The sequence below is a fragment of the Delphinapterus leucas genome, chromosome 2 (assembly GCF_059928025.1).
Source record: "Delphinapterus leucas isolate spDelLeu-1000000601 "Yukka" chromosome 2, BTC_Dleu_Yukka2, whole genome shotgun sequence".
Lineage (NCBI taxonomy): Eukaryota > Metazoa > Chordata > Mammalia > Artiodactyla > Monodontidae > Delphinapterus > Delphinapterus leucas.
In genome coordinates this window covers 148,313,580-148,335,601 of record NC_143130.1, presented here as the reverse complement: position 1 = coordinate 148,335,601, position 22,022 = coordinate 148,313,580, and the positions used below count along the sequence as shown (strand labels likewise).

Genomic DNA, 22,022 nt, shown 5'->3' with positions numbered 1-22,022 from the left:
AAACCTTTCTCTCTTAGTTTCCTCATCTTCAAAGAACGAGGGTTGGATGAGATGGTCTTTAAGATCTCTTCTAATCCTATGATTTCTATGGAACAAGGAACGAATACTAATGCCACACGGTATGAAGTACTACATGAATATAATTCATGGGCCAAATATGGGGTCCAGGTGGTAAACAATGCAGGTGATAAACCAGGAGAAGGATTAACGGAAGTACTGGGAACCTTTCATGGAGGTGAAATTTAAAGTGTACCTTGAAGAATGAAAGGGATTTGGACCGGAGAGAGCTGATGAGCCGGGGGTAGATGAGCAGATGTTGGGAGAAGGGGAGGAGCCAGGGGAGGAAGGTGAGCTGGCTGGAGTCGAGGTAGGTGCTGAGAAACACCAGAAGGTAAGGCTTCAGGGAGACGGCTGGTCCAGGCAGTGCGGGGGCAGCATGAGTGCAGGAGAGGAGAAAGGAGGCTCGCTCTAAGCGGTGTGACAGCTCCTGCTTCTCTCATCACTGAACCTGCTTTGAGCGACTCCACCGACACTCCAGCAGTAGGAGGCGAGAGGACACTAGGGTCCATCACTGGAGGTCAGGACCCTCAGTCATTGGCTCATACGGCCCCAAGGAGGCTTTGGGTTCTGTCTGCGGGATCTGACGCTTCAGAGAGACGTCCTTTGGTCACCTTTCTGCCAAGGAGGCCAGCCAAGTGGCACAGGCTGTTGGGGATTAGAGTTAGGGAGTGTAAGAGGAGGGAAACAAGCTCCCCACTGTGTCGGGGGCATGAGACGGTGACACCGGAATGACCCCAAGGCACGAGGTCTTGGGCAGATGCCCAGCCCAGGACAGGGAGGCGCCTGGGCACACTGAGTACTCTTCTAGGAAACATCTGAGGCTCCTTCTAGCCATCTGAGGGTGGCTACCCTCACCCCCAGTGGGCACTGGCCCCCGTCCAGGGACAAGAGGATCTCTTGCTATGTCCCACAAGTTAGGGGTCTGCTTGCTCTCCTCCAGCCACAGTCCATCAGCCATGAGCCAGGCGTCCATGTGTTAAAGGGACACAGCCCCAAAAGCCCACACAGGCCCCGTTGCCAGTCCTTGCTTCAGGACATGGACCCTGGAGTTTCCTGCCCAATTCCCTGAGCTTAATCCCAAGGCCAGTGTGGACCTCTAACCTAAGTCTGTCCTGCCAACAAGGTGTGCCGTGGTGTGCATACCTGTGGGCCTCAGGGGTGACCACGGGGTGGGTTTGGGGGGCGTGTGTGGATCTGGAGCTGGGACATGTGGGCTGAATGTCCACGTGCTTGTGCTCAGGGCCCTTCCTCGTGCCTGATGGAGCCGGGGAACGAAGCCAGCCCAGGGCTGCCTCTGCTTAGCCACCACATTACAGCGGGGAGCTCCAAGGACTCCACAAACTCTAAATTCAAACTTGGCCTTAAGGATGTCATGAAGGTGTATTTGTCAAGGTAAAGAGAAGAGAATGTATTCTGTTTAATAGTTTGTTAGCTTGATGTGGGAGCTGGCCTCTGTTGTACTCTTGTCTGGATCTCCAAACGTTAGGGGGTGGGTATACATCTCCTAACCCATTTTATAGCTTATCCTCCAACTTACGAGGCTCTTAAAGGTCATCTGGTCTCAGAAGAGCTCATCCCCTCCTGGCAGGTGTGCAGGTGCCCTAGGCAAGCCTGATGGGGAAACCCAATGGACACCAGGCCTTGGTGAATCACCCACCTCCCTGCAGTCAGTCTCAGGAGGCACAGTGACACAGAGTCTCAGCCCACCATGAGCCCCCCACTCTCCCAGGTGTGTCCCTCTGGCCTTGACCACCCATTTAGCTAGGGATCCTGTGTGAGCATGCAGGGCCTCCCCTACAGGGAGGCAGAGTGGGCCCCTGGGTGATTTTGAGAGAGCCTGGATGACCTCCTTGGCTTGCCCTAATGCCTGCTCCCCCATGTGCTCTGCCTCCGTTAGTGGGGCCTGAAATCTGTTTATAGGTACCAAAGCCTCATAGTCCCTTCTGAGTCTCCTACTCTGTGCCTTTGCTCAGATCGTTTGTTGTACTCTGAATGGCCTTCCCCCACCCCATCCTAAAAACAGGCTACTCGATAAAGAAGGGCCTGGGAGCCAGGTCAAAAGACGTGCATCTCTTCTCCTCTAAAGAAAACCACATTGTCGTTGCAATTACTATTAGAAAAATAACTAATGCTCATGGAAAGGATTAACTATCCTCCAGAAGGGTAGAAAGTGAAACACAAAAGCTCCCTCACCTTTCTGAGGCCAAGACGCCCATCTCCAGAGATAACCATGGAAACACAGCAGTGGTGGCCCTCGTAGAACTAGTCTGTGTGTATCCAAGGCTAGACCCTCTCAGCATTCCCATCTGTTGCCGGAGATCTCCAAGGGAAGGGGATCAAGAGACGAGAACACAGCCACACCTAGAAAGAACCTTGGGTTAGAAGGGACCGAGGGAGGCAAAGGACTGTAAGAAGGATGCAGAGATGTCAACAGGGGAGAAGCAACATGGCAGGGTGAGCATCAGGGATACCACGAGAGAAGACAGCGGGACGTGCATGGCAATGGTGGCAGGGGGCTCGAGAGGGCGAGAACCAAGAACAGAATCAGTGGGGATGATTGAGGGGGCCCTTCAGGAGCAGCAGGGATGGAAAGCAAACCCTGGATGTAACAGTGTCTTCTCCATGCTGGTCACCGTGCTTCCTGCATATTAACTCATTTTATCCTGACAAGAGTCCCCATTTGCAGATGGAAACAGATGGGCAGACACAGCTAGGTCAATGGGGAGGTGGGGGATTTGAGCCTGGGAGACCAACGTGTGCTGACCACTACATCCAAGGCAGACCACAGCTGGTCTTTGAGTGGGACATGAGGACGTGGGGCAGAGCGACGGGGCCTCCACCATGTTCAGAATTGTCCACACAGTGTCCATGTCCACCACCTTCCAGAACACTGAGGGGGCTGAGAATGGAGAGGGGATGAGTCAAAAGGGGGAAATGAGAGGGTCCTGGAGCTCAGGCCCTGTTTGTCCTGGGATAGTGGGAGCCGGCAGTGGCCTCAGGGAGGGCAGGGTAGTCAGCTGCTCTGTTGGAAATCAGTGCCTCCCAGGGTGGTACCTTTCAGAAGCCCCCTTCAAAGCTCCATGCTGGCCCTGCTGGGTCCTTTCCCTCTCTCCCGCTTCCACTCCCTGTCGCCACCCCCTCGCAGGCCGCCTCCTCCTAGTGGGGAGATTATCTTAACAAGGTCCTTCACAGATCCCTGTGCCCTTGACTGTGGGGGGCACAATGCCATGAGCAGTTTCTCCCTTGTGTTTTCTTCTTCTTTGATTTTTTTCATGCATTCATTCATTTATAAATTGAGATAACATTGATGTATAACGTTATATAAGTTTCATGTGTACGACATGCATTTTCTTTCCTGGCTGCTCTGACAGAGGCCAGCCAGCCCCCCTTGAAAGGGATGCCTGTGGGGAGCAGGAGTTGGGGTCAGGGGTTGAATTCTATACAGCAGGCCCAGCCCTGTCCAGGCTGATTGGGGCATGGCTGGTGTGTTTAGGAACAGTGCAGATAGGGTTACCAGATAAAATAAAGGATGCCCAATACAACTGGCATTCCAGAAAACAAGGGATGCTTTTTCAGCATAAGTATATCCCCAATATTTTATGGAACATACTTTTAAACTAAAAAAGTCATTCACTGTTTACCTGAAATTCAAATTTCAGTGGGTGTTTTCTATTTTCATTTGCGAAATCTGGCAATGCTACCCTGAAACACAAACCCTCAGCCTGGCTCCCAGGACTCAGTCAAAGAGAAGCCCAGGCCAGTGCCGTGTCTTTGATCTACTGGACCTGCTTATGTCCTTGTGCTCCCGGAATAAAAGAAATCTCTGAGCTGCCTTGGTTCATTGTCTGAGAAGCTCAAGTGCCGAGTTAAGAGGTCCCTCCTCTGGCCCACTCTGCCAGGGGGACTATATCTCCATGGGTGGTAGCCAGAGTGAGGCATAGGAGGAGCTTGGCAGTTCGGAAGCAGCTGGAGAAAGATCTTGAAGCAGAAGACTAGGGACTGCTTCCTTGTTCGAGAGGCTCTGAAGTGACTTGCCTTCAGATCCTTGAATTTTTGAGGCGAGCGAGGCCAGGTGTACAAAGGGGAATTGGGGCTGGTCTCGCTGGAGAGAAGCTAAGCCTGCAACCCAGATCACTGAGTATCCCAATACTTCCCAAGAGCTAGGTCTTGGGTAGGGTGACACACAAATCTATTAGCCATTCCTCCAGTGCACTCTCCTTCTTTCTTTCATCACCCTTTGATCTGCCATGCATTGGAAGGTACATGTGTTGGGTACAATGTCTAAATCCAGGCCACCTTCCCTGAACTCCCTTCTGGATTTTGGTCTTGTGACCTACTCCTTCCATCTTCGCCTTGGAAGTTCATTATCAAGGACCTTTCCCTACAAATTGATATATTTTTCAAGGAGAGCTGTTATCAAAAGACACTCAAAACCTGGGGCTCAGATGTGACGCTCTGTTTGTTTTTAACTAATTGTGTAGTAGGTCATGTGTGAGGGGGACTGGTAGGTTCTGAAACCCCTATGAAGGCTACCATGTCACACTCTCTATGGGGAGGAACATTATTCATTTTCGCTTTCGCTTCCATTAGCAAAGAGTTCCAACAGCTGTGGCCACATTTTGCTGCGTGGGCAGCAATGTGTCTGACAACGTGTCAACGACACACAGACACACACCACCGCATCAGGAATGTCAGTGTGCTTTTTAGGAGTTTGCCTGATGGAAATGACCCACTGGGCCAGCTTGAAATCCCACAAAGCAGAAGACACACCCAACATTCCCTCAGCTTTGAACCTACCCCGGAGGACATGTCATTCATTCATTTATTAAATACTTATGGAGCACCCACTACATGGAAAGCACTATTTGAAGTGTTGGGGATGTAGGTTTGGAGAAAATAGACAAAGTCCCTGACCTTATTCTTGTGTGTGTGTGTGTGTGTGTGTGTGTGTGTGTGTGTGTGTGTGTGTGTTGAGGGGGAGACGATTAATAAACAAACACCATCTACCTGGTGACAATAGTGCTATAGAGAAAAATACAGCAGGGAGGGGGTAGAGAGTGTTTGGGGGTGACGAGTTTGCTCTTTTCTACAGGGAGATGACAGAAGAGCCTTTTCTGATAAGGTGATATTTTGGAAACCTGAAGTGAGGAACTAGCGAAGATTTAGGGGATAAAGCGTTCCAGGCAGAGGGATCAGCAAGGAGAAGGGTCCTGAGGTGGGATCATGCCCATTGTGTTGGAGGAAAAGCGCAGAGGCTAGCTTTCCAGGGCAGAGAGCAAAAGCTAGAGGAGCCGGGGTGGTGGGGGTTGGGGGGGGGGTAAGGCCCTATCAAGTGTCCTTGCAGGCCACCGTAAGCACACTGGTCTTCACTCTCAGTGAGGCTGGGAGCCCCCGGAACGCTTTGAGCAGAGATGTGACATGATCGGTTTATGTTTTAAAACACTGGCTGCAGTGATGAGAAGAGTTTGAAGGGAGGCACGGGAGGCTGGAAGCAGAGGCCAGCATGAAGCTTTTGCCATAATCTAGGCAAGAGATGATGGTAGCTTTGACCAATAAAGCAGCAATCGAGGTGGTAAGAGATGGTTGGATCCTGGGTTTATTTTGAAGGAATTGCCAACAGGATTTGCTGATGCCTTAGATGTGGAGTGTGAAATTCCCAGAGGAGGCAAGGAAGACTCGAAAACATTTGGCCTGAAAAATTGGAAGGATGGAGTTACCTTTTATAGATACGAGGAGACTGAAGGAGGAGCATGCTGTGGGGATGATGAGAATCAGGAGTTTGATTCTGGATATTTTCATCTGAACATGCCCAAGAGCTATATCCCAGTGGGGATGTCAAGTAGGCAGTTAGCTATGCAATTCTGGAATCTAGGGGAGAGGTCCAGGCCAGAGACTCAGTTCGGGAGCTGTCAGCAGATGCATGTCATACTAAGCTAGGAGACAACATGAGATTTTTTGGGGTTTTTTTGTTTGTTTTTTTGAGGTACGTGGGCCTCTCACTGCTGTGGCCTCTCCCGTTGCGGAGCACAGGCTCCGGACGCGCAGGCTCAGCGGCCATGGCTCACCGGCCCAGCCGCTCCGCGGCATGTGGGATCTTCCCGGACCGGGGCACGAACCTGTGTCCCCTGCATCGGCAGGTGGACTCTCAACCACTGCGCCACCAGGGAAGCCCCAACATGAGATCTTTTAGGGAGTGAATGAAGACAGAGAAGAAAAGAGGTCCGAGGGTGAAGCCCTCAGGTCCTTTTCTGCAGTACTGAAGAGCCACGCTCAGGATTCGGTGGCAAGTCAGGTCACCCACAGCAAAGCCTGGTTCTTTTTTTGGGTACAGATTTTCTAAATCAAGAACAGGCTTGGGAGTGAGTGATGGCTCCAAATGGATTGCACACCTGTTCTATTGGACCTGGAGGAGGTGTTCAGGGAGATGGGCAGGTCTTGGTGTCCCAATGAGATTTGAGGTGTACACAGTGGGAGAGCCTGTAAGGGCATGAAAGCCAGGCTACACAGGTAGGAGACTTTGGGTGGAGATGACCGTGTGCTGGCGACAGGCTGTGGGGCCTTGTCAACCAGAGGTATAGGCCAAGCAATGTCTAATGAAGTAGATCCCAAGAAGCTGGCTATGCTTGGATGGGTGGGTGCTGTAGGGAGGGGTCCAGGCAGATGAGAAAAGGCAGAGAGGAACCATTAATGTGGTGGTTCAGGGAGTAGACTCTGCAGTCAGGCTCACCCAGGCTCACCTTGGGCAAGTTACTGAGCTGTACTATCACCAAGGAGCTTAGTTAGCACTGAGCCTGCAAATGACAATCAGTAAAGGTAACTGTTAGGGTTGTAATGATCACCCATGATCTTAGGATACTCTGTCTATATCCAGGCCTATCCACATAACGACTGGAGGATAGATTTCAGAAAAAGCAAGGACAACACACAGTCCCTCTAAGACACGAGTCCGGTTTCTAGAAATGGCTATACTGAAGGTAAAACAAGGAGGAGATTTATTTTTATGAAGTGGGGAGCAGCTCCCTTACTGAGAGAAATGCACCTTGGGAGAACCTGACTCTTGGCAAGGACACACTTTTGTCTTCAAGTGAGATAAGAAAGGGAGGAAGGCAAGGAGACTGTCCAAAGCACAGAGCCGGAAAGGCAGGCACATGGGCTGACCTGGTCCCTGTGTTAGCGAAGAGGCTGACCTCAGCCGCAGGGGACCAGAGAGGGGCTGCCCAACACTCTTTTTAGAGGCGCACCCCGGGACCAGCGTCCCCCATTTCATTTTGAGAGGAAACCTAAGCCTGGAGCAGCGAAGGAATGGCTGATGGGCAGAAGGGCTAAGATAGGTCCAGGTAGGCGGAAGCTGCAGAGTGCGATCTGGGCTGAGGTGTCAGGAAGGTGTGAAGAGTGAGAGGTAGGAACCCTGGCTCGTGACCTGGGATTTAGAACCTAATGGCAATGACCAGCCTGGGATTCAAATTTGTTATTCTTTTTAAGTAAAAATCAGAGGAACAATGAATACATATCACAAGAATAATAACTTTACATTTCACTGTGGAAACATTTAGACTAAAGGCGAGAGGATTCATCCTTGGTTACTCCTTTCTGAGGCCAGGCCTTCATCTTCAAAATGATTAAAATCACGGACAAGGTCATGATAAGATCTTGGGATGAGGAGGGACCAGGGGATTTGCTTTAGTTATACTGCGGAGGCGAGGCCAGTTCCTTGGGTTCCCGTGACCCTGGACGTGCTAAGCTAGCATTGCCCCCCTCTCTGCTGGTCCCGTGGGTCTCCTCTGGAGTTACAGGCATCATGGAGATCAGTTTGGTTCTCTGGCTTTTAGGTTAAAGGTCAAGGCCTGAAAAGACTTGGAACCAAACTGGAAATTCTGCTTCCCTCCCCATAACTCCCTGCCAGCTTCTAAGCCCCTTCTGTTTGTACACATCTTGGAGAGGGCATTGGTCTCTCCTGCTCTGACATAGCCTCTGGCCTCTTAAGCTTGCTTTCCAGGGAATCTCAGCAAATCACAAGCAGAATGGCCCTGTTTATTCCTCTTTCATCCAGGCTTGTTTCTAAATAAGAGAAAATTAAACATCTTCTCTTGCTCTTGAGATGTCTGCACGCTGGGATCTGCTGTACTGAGGCAGTGGTGAGCTCAGAAAAGAGCATGGATTCTGAATCAAGAGGCAGAGATCATCCAGCTCAGACCCATCGCTGACCCCTTGCTGACCTTACATTGTGCCCTTGTGCCAAATCAAGTCCAAACCAGATCTCGCCTCCAACGCAGCCAATCCAACAATAGAGTTCAGAGGAGTACTACCGATCTACTTGTTAAGAGACAAGTATGTCTCCTAACCTCGAAGCTCTAAGCTCCAATACCAAGGCCTGGTTTGTTCCCTGAGAGTGTTTCCCTGTGTCCCTCAGGGCTAGTCATGCCCATTGTTTTAGTGTCTCTATCCCTAAAGTAAGACTCATTCCTCATCACCAGGTGCCATGGGAAGGATGCCAAGAGACTTGCCTTAAGACGAGGATTTTACGCTTATGCATCCTCAACCTTCCTGCAAACGTCTTCACATCTCGTTCTCCAAAGCCTGGAGATCCACAGAGGATGAAACTGGCTGCCTGTTGGGCAAACAGCCCGGGCGCAGGGGTGGCTGCTGGTTTCTAGAAGTTTCTAGAATGAGCAGGGTGGAAGGCCCTGGCAGTTGCTGAGCCTTCCTCTTTGGGACAGTCCCAGCTCACCAAGGGTGTGTTGGGGGTGGGGGGAAGTGGGGAGGGAGGTTATAGTGAGAGGGACAGAATCTGTGTTCTGGAATCTACCAGGCTGAGGGTGGGGATTCAACGGTCAATTTCAACTTACCAAATGGGGCCCAAGACCCAAAGAAGCACCCACTGAGCTCATTTCACTCCGAATCAGCTGGACCCCAAACTTTTATAGATTCTCAGCCTGGAATCTGGTGAACTCCAGGGAGCCAGGAGCGGAGGCTTGTTCCATAAGCTTTGGAGTCAGACAGACCTAAGTTTGGATTCTGGCCCCACTATTCAGAAGCTACATGAACTTGGGCAAGTCATGTAACTCCTCAGACTCAATTCCTTCATTTTCCAATTGGAGATAAAAACCACATCCTCAGAGGGCTGCTGACTCAGTAGTTTTGACCGCATACCCTTGGCCGAGCAGCTACCAGTAAGGAGAGGCATCAGGACACCTTGCCTCAATGCCTGTCTCCAAGCAGACGCCCAGTAAATGGCATCACTTGTCGTCTAGGCCCATCCCCACGGCTTCCCATTAGAGAACTCGTCATTCCTGAGAAACTTTTTCGAAGTGAAGATCTTTTTAGTTAAAGACTTATTAAAGCAATCAGAAAAACAAAGACACATTTTTCTTCCCTAGAACCTCACAGTGGATTTGGACGAGAAGGCGTCACTCACCCGCCCCTGCCTCTTTCACCCGTTGGCCCGTTTCCCCAATCCCCCCACACCCGGCAGCCTGAGACAAAAAACCCCTGGCTCAATTGGCAGGCTTTCGCCTCCCTCCAAGGAGCTCCGGAGAGGACTAATGAGGTTACCACAGGTGCTGCTATGCTACTAGCCATAAAAATAAATAAAAATAGACTACTCTCTGTTGGAGGACAGTGATGGGGGACACAGGCTCAGAACCTGTTCCTGCGGGACTCTCAAACCACAGGGCTGTTTCAGTAACACATTCCCGTTTCTCGGCCTGGCATTCACTGACCAGGCTCTCATTAGGGCGGGCCTGGTGGATTCAACCCGGAGGCCCCAGGGCCCTGGACTCACTCAGGCAGCCCTCTGGGTGCCACCTACACAGGCTGCTCAAGTACCAGGTGGGAGGACAGGAGCTGTCTTTGGGAAGAGATCAACAGTGATTTTTCAATTTTATTATTTTAAATAATGTTCAGTAGGTGGGACAAGGTTCTGAGGGCTGAGAGCTAGACACACGTGGCCAGAGGTGGTATCGGTGAAGATGTAGCTGCTGGTCAACCCTGGCTTGCTGGAGTCAGGGTGAGGGTAGGGGAAAGAGCTCTGGATTCCCTTCAACACGTGAGTGAGTACCCTGCCCCGCCTACCCACGCTCACCCCCACCAACAGAAAACCCCAGCAGTCACTGAGAATGGAAAATTGATCCTAGCCCAAAAATACATGCCGCATGTTCTTGTTTGCCAGGTTTTGTGGCGGGAACTGAGCCCCGGAATGAAGCTACATCTTCATCTGTGAGCTGAGTGGAAGGCCTTCCACCTGGTGGCCCAGGAATGGGCAGAGGTTGGGACCTGGAATCTGGATAGTGGCTGGAGCCCCCTTGAATATCAGGGTCTTCAGGGGAGTCCTGGGGCTTCACCCGTTCATTCCACAAGTACACGCTGGAGCTTTGCTCCCAGTGGGAGAGACAGATAATAAACAACAGATACATATCTCATGCGTTATTTGGAGACAATTTTATGGAGAAGAATAAGCCATGTAAGGGGGATAGGGAGTCTTTGGAGAGGGGTGCCAGCAAAGATGATAGGGTGTTTCTATTCCTTATGTAGACTGTTCCCTTGAGAAAGGAATGAGCCAAGATACAGAGACCCAGGAGAGCAACCAGGGGGAAGGACTAGCAAGGACAAGAGCCCTGAGGCAGGGAGGAGCCTGGCTTCCTTGAGGAATAGCAAGGAGTCCAGTGTGGCTGGAGAGGAAGAGAGAGGGATGGGGAGAGGGCAGGAGGTATGGGCAGAGAAGGAGGAGGGTTAGATCATGTGGGCCCGTAGGCCTCTCTGAGCCTCTGGCTTTTCCTGAGTAAGACGGGAGCCACTGGAAGGTTCTGAGACAAGGGGGGGACATGATCTCATGTACATGGATCACCCTGTTTGTTGGAAGTGGACGGTAAGCAGAGTAAAGTGGAAAGAGGGTGACTATAGCAGTAATCCAGGTGAGGGATGATGGCGCTCCACGCCCTGGGTTTGAATCCTGACTCCATCTCATGTGACCTATATCACTTTGGGTGAGCTATTGATATTTAATCTCTCTGTGCTTCTGTCTCCTCACCTGTGAGATGGACTAGTACCCATTCTTCACAGGGCTCTTTCTAGGGTTGCTGTGAAGATTAAATGAGGTAATACATGCACAGTGCCTGGCACGCAGTAAGCGCTCCATCGCCATTATTACACTGCTGCTGCTGTTAGGGGAACACAGGCAGTTCGGAGATGGGAAGTCAAGGTCTTCAGGGGCAAAGGGGTATCAAGGCTGAAGTCACCAACTGGAAGGTCAGTCTTCGAAGCCAGGACTCACTGGGAGGTCAGGACAAACAGTGAGTCAAGGATGAGTGGACAGCCCGGCTCCACGGGCCACGTAACAGACGTAACCGTGGGCAGTGGAGGGAATCCCAGGAGTTATCTGGGTGCCTAACTGGGATCATGAGCTCCAGGCAAGGAAACTGGGAAATAAGGAGTTGGGTTCCTGGTAGATCATAACGAAGGGGCTCTTCAAGACGTCCAACTGAGGAACTACCCGGCTGCAAGGACAGCTCAAGAGTAAGCTTCAGCTTCCAACAAGGTAGGAAGCAGAGCAGTTGCTGACATGGTCCAGCTTGCAAGCTGGGAAGTCCTGGAGGCAGCTGGGCAGGGTTCATGAGGCAGGGCTGGGGCTGATGCATGGGAGACAGACTGAAAACCACTGCAGGACTGAGAGGCTCCAGGGGACCACTAGACACTTAGCGAAACCCACTAGCGTATTTGGATTAGAAATACTATCTCAAAAGGTTGACCAGATATTTTGAAATGGGTTACGAACATCTCTGCTTCTAAGCCAGAGGACACAGGACAGAAACCAAGGACTTGAGGCCAAATTTTTGTATGGAACATGACCCAGCTACGCAGCGGGGTCTGAGGGGGTGTGTGGGCTAACAAAATCCTCCAGAATGGTATGTTGTCTCGTTCTTGGGATTGTGCTTTATAGAGTCATTCTGACAGGCAATGAGATGGAATTGATGTTTGCTTCCCGTGTCTACCCCCCTTCCTCCCCTTAGAGACTGCTCACTCTTGTTTTTCCCTTCCTCTAATAAATGTGATTATCCAGCTCTTGGGTGAGGGTGGAGGGTGGGAGGTTGGAAGGAGAGTCTCAAAAAACAGCCAGCTAACAACAAACCAACCAAACAACCGGTAACTGACCAATGAACAACCAACCGACTAACCCAAATGGCAGAATAAAGGCCCCCTGGGGATGTCCGTGTCCTAATTCTTGGAACCTATGAATGTGTTACCTTCCAAGGCAAAGGGGACTTAAGGTAATTAATTGGTTGGCCTTAAAAATAGGATTATTGTCCTGGATTATCCAGGTGGGCCCAATGTAATGGAAGAGGGAGGCAGAAGAGGAGGTCAGAGAGATGAGATGTGAGACAGACTCAACTTTCCATTGCTGGCTTTGCAGACGGAGGAAGCAGCCAGAAGCCAAGGAATGTGAGCAGCCTCTAGAAGTTGGAAAAGGCAAGGAAACGGAGCTGCCCCTGGAGCCTCCAGAGAGGAACACCACCCTGACAATACCCTGATCTTGGCCCGGTGAGACCCATGTCAGACACCTGAGCTCCAGCATTGTAAGATAATGAATTTGTATGGTTGAAGCCACTAAATTTGTGGCAATGTGTTAGAGCAGCAATGGAAAACGAACACACTAACCATGCAAACTCTCTCTCTATTCCACACGGCCAAGCCCAGTGTTGCAGCATGTGTGGCCCTCAGCCTGTTGCTCTAGCCTTAGTTCACGAGGTCCCCTGTCCTGTGCTCCAGCCAGTCAGGGAAGCTTACTGCTCTTGAACCATCCCTGCCTTTCACCTCTACCAATGTGCGAGCTTCCTCCTGGAAGGGTCATTTTGTCTTACATTTGCACAGAGCTTTCAGCCTTACAAAGCACCTTGCATGACAGTTCCATGTCTCCAAAAGTTACCCTCTCACTAGATATAAAGCCTCTTTGAGGGCAGGGTTCTGGACTTAAGTATTTATCTTGGCAACCCTCATAGGGAGAAGCTTAGCTGTGGTAAAAGTGGGCACAGGAGTGAAAACAAGAGGGTCAGAAGGAGGTCACAACGCGTTGCCAAGGGCACTGGCTCCACCTCCTGGCTTAGCCACAGGCCCCAGACTCAGACTCCCTGACGACAGGGCCATGCTTTTGCCCTTTTAAATGGAGTAGGGTGTTCGGTAAACAGTTGTTAGAAACACTTCTCTCAGTACCCTCCCCTGGTTTCTTTCAGGTCGTACCATGAACTCTGCCAGATGCCTTCACTGGAAGGACCTCCAGTTGAAGGACCCCTTGGAGAGAGTCTTTATTCTGGGCCCTCCCCTAATGTTGGGCTCCCCTGTAGGTCCTGCCCCGGGCTCTGCTCCAGGCAGGACAGCTCCTTGGCTACTCTCTCCTCCCACGAGTGGATGCAGGACAAGGTGCTGCAGGGCAGAGGGACCGGGGTATGGGGAGCCCGGGGCCACCAGAGCAGGCTTGCTCTTCCCTCTTGTGGGCTCAGCCAGGCCTGTTACTCTGGGTCAATCTAGGTAAACAGGGGAAAGAAAACAATGTCTGTCAGCTACAAAACAAACCCATCAGGAAAGGAATGTTATTGCCAGTGTTGGCAAACAAAGAAGGTGAAAACCTGTCTTTAACATCAGGCCCCAGTTATGCCCCCTAGGCCCCGTGGCCCTTCTGTGAGCAGAGGCCTGGTGGCCCTTTAAAGAGAGCCCCTTTCTACTTGCCTCTCTTCACTCTTGCAGTGTTACTTGGCCTACTCCCTCAGCTGCTGGGTGACAGACTCGTGACTGCACAGCCAGCGGGGGGCAGAGGCTGCTGGGATCCAAGCTGCTGTTTAGCTGGGCTCCGTGGCAAACCCGGGAGCCCATGGCAGTGCGGGCTGCTGGCTGGGCCCTTTCAGCAGTGGCGTTCCCATCTCCAAGGAGGCAGCCACGTCAATACAGGACTTCAGCATCTTGCCCTCTGGGCGGGCAGAGGTGTCCCCTAGCAACTGGGGCTGTGATCTGCATATGACAGCACGTTGCATCTATTCAGGACTTTCTTCCCCCTGCTTTCTTTGAAACGAGCTTGCCCTATATCCAAGTTCCCTGTGAGTCCCATACAATGAAAACAGCAGTTGACAGGTTCCCTGTAACTCGTGAAATCTGAGCGCATCCAAGGGGAGAAAGAGAGCGCTCATTACTGAAACACAAAACGAGCCCCTTTCAAGGCGAGGCTAGTTGGCCCTTCAGTTTGCTGCCGCTGACCCCGCTGCCCTTCTGAGCACAATAAACAGAGGGGGGAGAGGGAGAGAGAGGTCTTTACTCCTTAAGTTCCCAATTGATCACCCTCCTAACCCCTCTGGGGCCTTCTTCGTGCAAACAATTCGGGTGACAGAGGTCAGGCCTCCAGCCATTCCTCCCGGGAGATCTTAGCTCTCCCTGTGGGGACTTTCCCAGGTGAAACAAAGACAAGCTCTAGAAGCCTCAAACAGACTCCTGTTGATGACGAAACAGCGGAAACAGAGAAAGGGGAAATTAGAGGTGCCCATAATCACAACACTGGACCTCAGTCCTTTCATCCAGCCAGGCGCCAACACCCTTTTCATACTCTGGGACTGGGCCATGCACTGTGGAAGCCCAGTCATGTCCAAGCTCCACATGGCAGCCAATGACTGACCTCCTAGCACAGGGCTGGGGAAAGGATGCCACGTAAGGGGCAGAAACTGCTCTGTTTGCCCACATTGGTGTTTACCAGACATTTAATATCCCCCCAAAATCAGAGGATGAGAAAGAGGAGGAAGAGAAAGAAGAAATTCATGAAGAGGCCAAAACAGTGCAAGCTTTCAAAGAAAGCCTATAGAGAACTGCAGCCCATTCCTGAGGCTATCCAGTGAGGGATCTAGAAGACCCAACTCCACTGCTTGGATGGTACACCCTATTTGGCACAAAGCAACACGGGACAGTGTAAATGAAAAAAATACACTGGGGCTCTGGGGCTTATCCCACCCCGTCCTCAGAAGAGCAAGAGACGGCTAAGCAGGATAGGGCTCTATTCTTCATTTCTGATTCCAGAAGCAGTTACTGAGTCACAGTACACTGTCCCCTTGTGCCAATGACCTGGTATAAGTTTACTTGGGGAGCACAGGCAATCATTTAAACATTGTGCTTCCGATTTTGTCACTGGGAAATAAACTGTACCACTTGCAAATCTCTAAATATGCCATCTGCTTTCATTTTTCTATCTTCCTGTTGGAGGGCCCTCCACCCACTCACCTACCTGACAAATTCCTGCTGGTTCTTCAAGCTGCATATCTAGTGCTATATTCTTTATACACAGTCCTATCTTAGCACTATTCACATTGTATTATGGTGATCTGTTTACTTGCTTTTCTGTCACAAGACTATAATTCCTTTGAGGGTAGGATCACCCTCCATCAACCATTATTGTTGGTGGTTAGCTACTTAATAATTACCTGATGAATTGGATCATGACTAGGATAATTGTTTCTTTTTCAGGTCCTAGATTGGGTTTTATTCAATCACTAAGGACTTGTGAACAGGGCTATGGCACTACATAACTCTAGGGACCCTGTTCACATGGAATGTAATGTGAATGGGGCCCCCAGAGCTATACAATATGGTGGCCCTGCTTATGGAACTCCTACCATAGGCCAGGCACAATGGGGGAATCCAAGTATTAGGAGCTTACAGTCTAGTTAGAGAGACAGAGCTAACATGGAAGGATGCAATAAGGGCATAGTCAAGGGTGGCCCTACCTGTGGGTGTGGCGGGAGTCCTGGGAAAGGAGAGATCTGTGTGGACTACAGCCATGGGGAAGGGCTTTGTGAAGAAGATAGAACTTGCATTATTCATGATGAAGAAAACAGGATTATAAGAAGAAGGTATGCAGAGCACAGAGGATTTTTAGGGCAGCAAAACTGTTCTGTATGAAACTATAATGGTTATAGTTAAACTATGTATAACTATATACATATCATTATACATTGGTCAAAACCCATAAACTGTTACAACACGAAGAGTGAACCCTAATGTAAACCATGGACTTCGGGTGATAATGTGTCAATGTAGGTTCACCGATTATACCAAATGCGCCCACTCTGGTGGGGGATGCCAATAGTGGGGGAGACTGTGCATGTATGCGGACAGGGGTAAATAGGAAATCTCCGTACTTTCTGCTCAATTTTGCTGTGACTCTAAAACTGTCATTAAAAAACAATGTCCATTTAATTAAAAAAATTTTTTAAAAAGGTATGAGCCCATTTTCAAGCATATTGAAAAAAGAGCCAGCAAAACACACGAGGAAGACAACAAACAACATGGCCTGACCATAGATGGTGGAAGGGAGTGCCCATTAGAGAGTAATGAGAACTTAGGTTGGGTAGACTAGGTGGGTAGACAGGTGATGAAGAATCTTGAGAGCCAAGCAGAGAAGTTGGGACTTGATGTTGGAGAACGCAAGAGGGCCTTATGGGTTTTAGAGCTGAGAAGTGATGTAATGAAAATTATAGCTGTAGAAGCAGAGTTTGACGAGTATTAAGAGAGACTAGAACATTCTCCCAGTCACCAAGTTAGCAGGAGTTTCTCCCAGCTCAGTAGGTATATGCTGTGATCTCATGACTATCTGTGAGCAGAGCTATGGAAGATCGGGTGGTTGATCTGAAGGCAGTGGGGCAGATCCTACAGTGCTCCTTGAGGAGGAATTTTCTAGAAATGGATCAAGACTACATTATGAGTGAAGTGTCTCACATAACATGTGAGGCAGGGGGTGCTCAAGCTTGAAGGGCTGGCCTGGCTGTGCTGCTTTCTTGCTGTTTGAAATATGGCCTTGATGTTGCTTTCCTAATATCTAACAAGGATGATAAATAAGACAGTTCTGTGAACAATGGGCCAAATTCACCTTCTTGTTTATTCTCTGGATTTTTAGTACAGAGTTTGAGAGATGAAGATGTGGTTTTTCTTTACAAGTTGCACCTTGGGAACCAGTCAGTCATTCAACAAATAGACTCTGAGGACAAAGCAGCAAAGAAAACAGACAACCTTCCTGCCCTCCCAGAGCTAACGTTCTAGGAAGAAGCTATGTAAAGTTAGCTTCTCATCAGCTGTAGAGAAGGGTGGGCAGGAGAAGTCAGGAGAGACGGGTGACAAAAACCAGGGAAATGTGAGGGGTTGGCACCATGAGAAGGGAGCAAGCTTACCTTGTTCTGGAAAAGTAGTCCTCACGTTTTCCACCCCAACATGCCCAAGGGATGCAAACAGATACACCTCCCTCAGCAAGAGTGGTACCAGAAAAGGATGGGAGAGGTGAAACACCCCGGAGAGAAGAGGTCCAGATACTCTCCCAGCTCCATTAGGATAACGGGATGGAGTGATACACGCACGGGAGCAGTTGCTTCCCCTGAGCATTCTCCGAAAATAGCATCTTTTCAGCAAGATCTTAAAAAATAATATTGACATGAAGATGATGCGCCCATCATGAAAATACATTAGGGGGAAAGCAAGAGTCAGTCTGCCTAATATGTAATCAAAATATTAATGATCAGGCATGAGATGTAGAGAGAAGCCGGGGTGGAGGGGGTGCGGGTCAGTCTTCTTTGTGTACCTGCTCTGCCTGGGATGGAGACCTGGCTATACTGCCACGCAGCTCTCAAGAATTATTATAAAACTCGGTCAATGGATCCAAGTCACAGAGTGGCAGATTCCACCCCACTATGAGAAAAAACTTCCCGAGGATAAAAACTTTCAAACAGTGGCTCAGACGTCAAAGTAGTGTACATCCCATCCTGGGAGAATTCAAACTCCAGGATGGTCATCTGTTAGAACAGGCATGTTGGACACCGTGGCCAATCAGAGCCCTCCCACACTCACAATCTCAGATTCTGGTAAAGGAAAGCAGAGATCCGCAAGGTAGGAGGAGGGGTCTGAGGATCAGCCTCACTAGAACCCAGAGAAAAACCTTCAGCAACAATCGTAGGAGCCCAAAGGCTGCTTCTTAAAACCGAATGTTGACGGAGTTTATTTCCGGCCAGCTCTGCACCCCCAAGGGCTCAGCAGTCGTTCCTACTGCTGGGAGGCATTTTAAAGATGCCCCAAATGGAGAAGTGAGAACGTCATGGGAGAGACTTGCCCAGGATTAGAGCACAGTGAGGTGTGCTCTCAAGGGGCCGCGTAGAAACTCAGAACAGAAGGGCCTGGCTCTGGCTTAGAGGCAGATCCCCGTGGCCCCTGGGCCCTCCTTGGCCTCCTTGGATGATTGAACAAATGGCTCTAAATCACCTAGTGCTAGAGGAAGCCCGGTCCTCACAGGAGGGCCTGAGACTGGCCCCGGATAAGGCAGCTCGTCCTGTCTGGTTCCCCGTCCACACCCTCGCAGCTGGGCCTGTGGTGGATGCTGCCGAGTTCAAAGGCACTGCTTCCCTTGGAGCCACATCAAGGACTGAAATGAGAAAAGGGTCCTCTGACCTTCTCATAGTGAGGGATGGGACCACCTTTGTGTTTTGTGTGTGTGTGTGTGTGTGTGTGTGTGCGCGCGTGTGTGTGTGCTGGATTTTTCCTGTCACTATTGTGTTTTCACGCACTGGATGTAGAATATCTGAAAACAATCGTCGGAAACAGTCTTTCACCTAAGGCTAGAGCCTGGAGCCTGGCCCAGTGTGGGGAGAGCTATGTTGCCCCAGTGGGAACCTGGTGACCCATGTTAAGGAGGCTCACTAGAGGGCACGGCTGGCCTTTCCCAGCCTCGGCCCCAAATACTGGTGCTCTGAGACTCCCTCCACCAACTAGGCCATGGGCTCTGATGGGAAGTACCTTCTACCCACCAGCATTCTCAATGGGAGAGGTTCACCTGAAGGCCAAACCTTATCCCCAGACCCACAATCCACCTCCATCTCAAGGTTTACCACTTCAGCTTGAATGCAACCTGAGAAGCAAGGCCATTCCAGGCCTGAAGTCTAGCCCTCTCCTGGGCTCTTGGGAAGGTGCCTTGTGGTCACAGCAAGCCATGTGGGGAGACAGTAGGATGTCCACCCGTCTCGAGGTTAAGGCTGCTGGGTTCTGGTGGTGGGAAGCAGACGAACTCGATGGCCGTAAGTAAGAGGTGAGGATGCTCCTTCGACCCCAGCTCAACCTCAGGCCTGCACCAGCCTCCTCTCTGGGAAAGGGCAACAGGTCATACTCTCTCACATGGGCCTGCCCCATGCTGGGACGGATCGTCCAGCTCCAGAGGCCTCCCGTTAACAGAAAGTGCCACAGTAATGCTAACAGGGGCCGTCCAGGCCTCTGCGGTGTGACCTCTCCTGAAAGGAGCCAGGCTAAGCCGTGGGCCAACACCCACAGGCCGAAAAGGAGACTGGGAACATTGAGGGGGGAAAAAAATGAGAAGCATGAAGATTTGTACTGAGGGATACTGGCCGGGTGAGCCTGTCTGCAGACTGTCTCCGCCATTCTCTGTCGGCCCTGAAGTTTGAAGGATCCAGAGAGGAAAAATCAGGCTCCATACTGATGATGGCCCCAAAAGGCGCCCTCTTTTCTGCCCCAAACACCAGGCAGAGCAAATGCTATTAATAACCCTGGCCACTCCCTGGTCCACTCAGGGTGTGCACGGCTGGAGCTCGCTCCTTGGACACAGCCAGCTGTTCCGAACAGGTTTGGGAAAGTGATCTTTGGCACAGAATGAAAAGGGTGTGTATGTGTGTGTGTGTGTTGGGGGGGGCACCCAAGAGTCCTCTATCAGGGCCAATATTATTTTTAATTGCCGAGAATCGGCCTGTGGCTGCTCTTCAAGGCTGCAGAGCACAGGCTTGCCAGGGATCGGAAACAAGCTACAGAGGAGGTAAGAAAGCCGGTCCCAAGGACTGTTCATTACCGAGCTGTCGTGTCTTATGGAAAATCAGGTGGCGCCTCAGAGTTTATACAATCCTCTCCCCGCCACCTCTCCCTCTTTCATTCCCCCCTAGAAAGGGAGCAGTGAATTTGAGCAATCTGGGAATTTTGGTTTCTGCCCTGCCCCTGAAGCATGACCGATGGCCCATTTTTCAAGCCAAATCTCACCCCTTGCAGGCAGCTGTCAGGAAACCACAGAAGGTGCCTGAAGGAGCACAAGAAATGGCTGGTTCTAATCTGGGGGAAAAAAATGAATTAACAAGGCAGCTACTTATGGAAGAATGTTTTCTTTTCTTCAGCCTCAGCCTGCATATTTTCACAACATGTGTACTCTGTTACCTTGTCACTTCCCTGTTTTCTTTGGGTAAATAACTGGGCTCTGGTCTTAGGGGGAAAAAAGAAAGAAAGAAAAAAAGCCGGGTCGGGAGGTTCTCCGGAAAGGCCCGCCTGGCTGAGCTGGAGGGGAGAACGAGCGTGCTCTGGGGATCACACAGGCGCGACGCAGACCCAGCCCAGCCCGTCCTGGATGGGGCTTTTCACTGAACTCTGCAAGTCACAGTGTGGAAGTCAGGGAAGGGAGGGAAGCCTGCTCCCTCAGCCATGGGGCTGGCAGGTCCCGAGGCTGGGGGAAATAAAGAACTTTTCTCCTTCGCCAAGTCAAATGGGAAGCCCTCTCTGAGCTCAACACAGTCAACCAAGCACACTCTGGCCTTTCTCCCAGCCTCGCCTTCCCACCAGCCAGGGAGCCACCGGGGTGAGGGGGGTCGGCCCACGGGGCCCGGCTGTGAACCCTGCAGGGCCCAGGGCGTTGCACAGAGCACAGAGGAGGGTCTTCCTCGGCAGCGACACACAGCTGGTGTCTGGATGTGGTGGCAACGGTCTCCATCTTGAAAATGCTCAGAGGATTTTGAGTCTCTCTAGCAGACATGTTGCTTTGTCCTTTTTCACTTTTCTGGCCCAGGGACACTCACCTTGGGATATCTGTGCCACATGCCAGATGAGCACAAAACAGCATGGCTGTCCCAGGCAGGATACCTTTTAGACATGCGCTACCGATGAGGGCACAGGGCGGCGGGATGGCTGGTTTGTGTTTACCTGGTTATCCTGACAAATTGAGATTTATTTATAAAGCTATAGCAACTCTTAGATGCTCACAGCTGATCGTTAGGATAAAGAGCCAGTACTAATAGCGCTCCCAATACTGCAAAAGGAGTTAGTTTACCATGCGGTGCAACACGTGTGCAGGGGGAAACTGAGGCAAAGCGTCCTCAGAGGCTGAGACCAGCACCGGAATTAGGCACAGAGGGATGAACTGGGTGCCGTATGGGCCTCTGTGTTTGTGCATTTCCTTTCTGCATCTGCTCGGGAGCCTTTGATTCTACCCTTGAACCCTGTCTCGCCTTGTAGATCACACAGCCTTCGTCAGGCAGAGGTTGGGAATTCAAACCCGGAGTTTTCGGCTGCAAAGTTCTGGCCCCCATCTGTTGAGTGCTTCCTTCAATAGCACTGGGAAGGCGCACGTGTCCCGCGAGGTGGGGTCACTTGGAGAGGAAGGGGGGTGCCTTAGTAAGCGTTGCTTATTCCAAACTGGCACTTGCAGGGTGTCAAGGGCTTTCAGAGGGAGAGAAAGGGAAAACCGAAGTCTTCCTGGGAACAGGGGGACAAAGACATTCGTGGGCTATCCAAATCATTCATGTGGTCTTGTCCCGCAAAAGGCAGCTTCGGAGATGTGCTGTGAGGCAGGGGGGCAGCTATAAGAACAAAGGCCATAGTCTGTGTTCATGGAGCCCTTGCTGCTCCCAGCACTGCTCAGTACGTTGTACATATTATCTCTTTTTTTTTTTTTTTTTGCGGTACGCGGGCCTCTCACTGTTGTGGCCTCTCCCGTTGCGGAGCACAGGCTCCGAACGCGCAGGCTCAGCGGCCATGGCTCACGGGCCCAGCCGCTCCGCGGCATGTGGGATCTTCCCGGACTGGGCACGAACCCGTGTCCCCTGCATCGGCAGGCGGACTCTCAACCACTGCGCCACCAGGGAAGCCCCATATTATCTCATTTAATCCTCTCAATAACCCTCGGAAGTAAGTACTAT

The 22,022-nt window shown here is 50.9% G+C and overlaps 1 protein-coding gene across 1 annotated transcript in view; it reads right to left on the bottom strand.

Moving 5' to 3' along the window:
• RAD51B (RAD51 paralog B) overlaps positions 1–22,022 on the bottom strand; it is a 720,584-nt gene that overhangs the window by 4,860 nt on the left and 693,702 nt on the right. Inside the window, 3 exon segments of the mRNA XM_089906275.1 lie at positions 254–374; positions 8,565–8,668; positions 11,087–11,156. Coding sequence (XP_089762401.1) covers positions 254–374; positions 8,565–8,668; positions 11,087–11,156 — 295 coding nt within the window.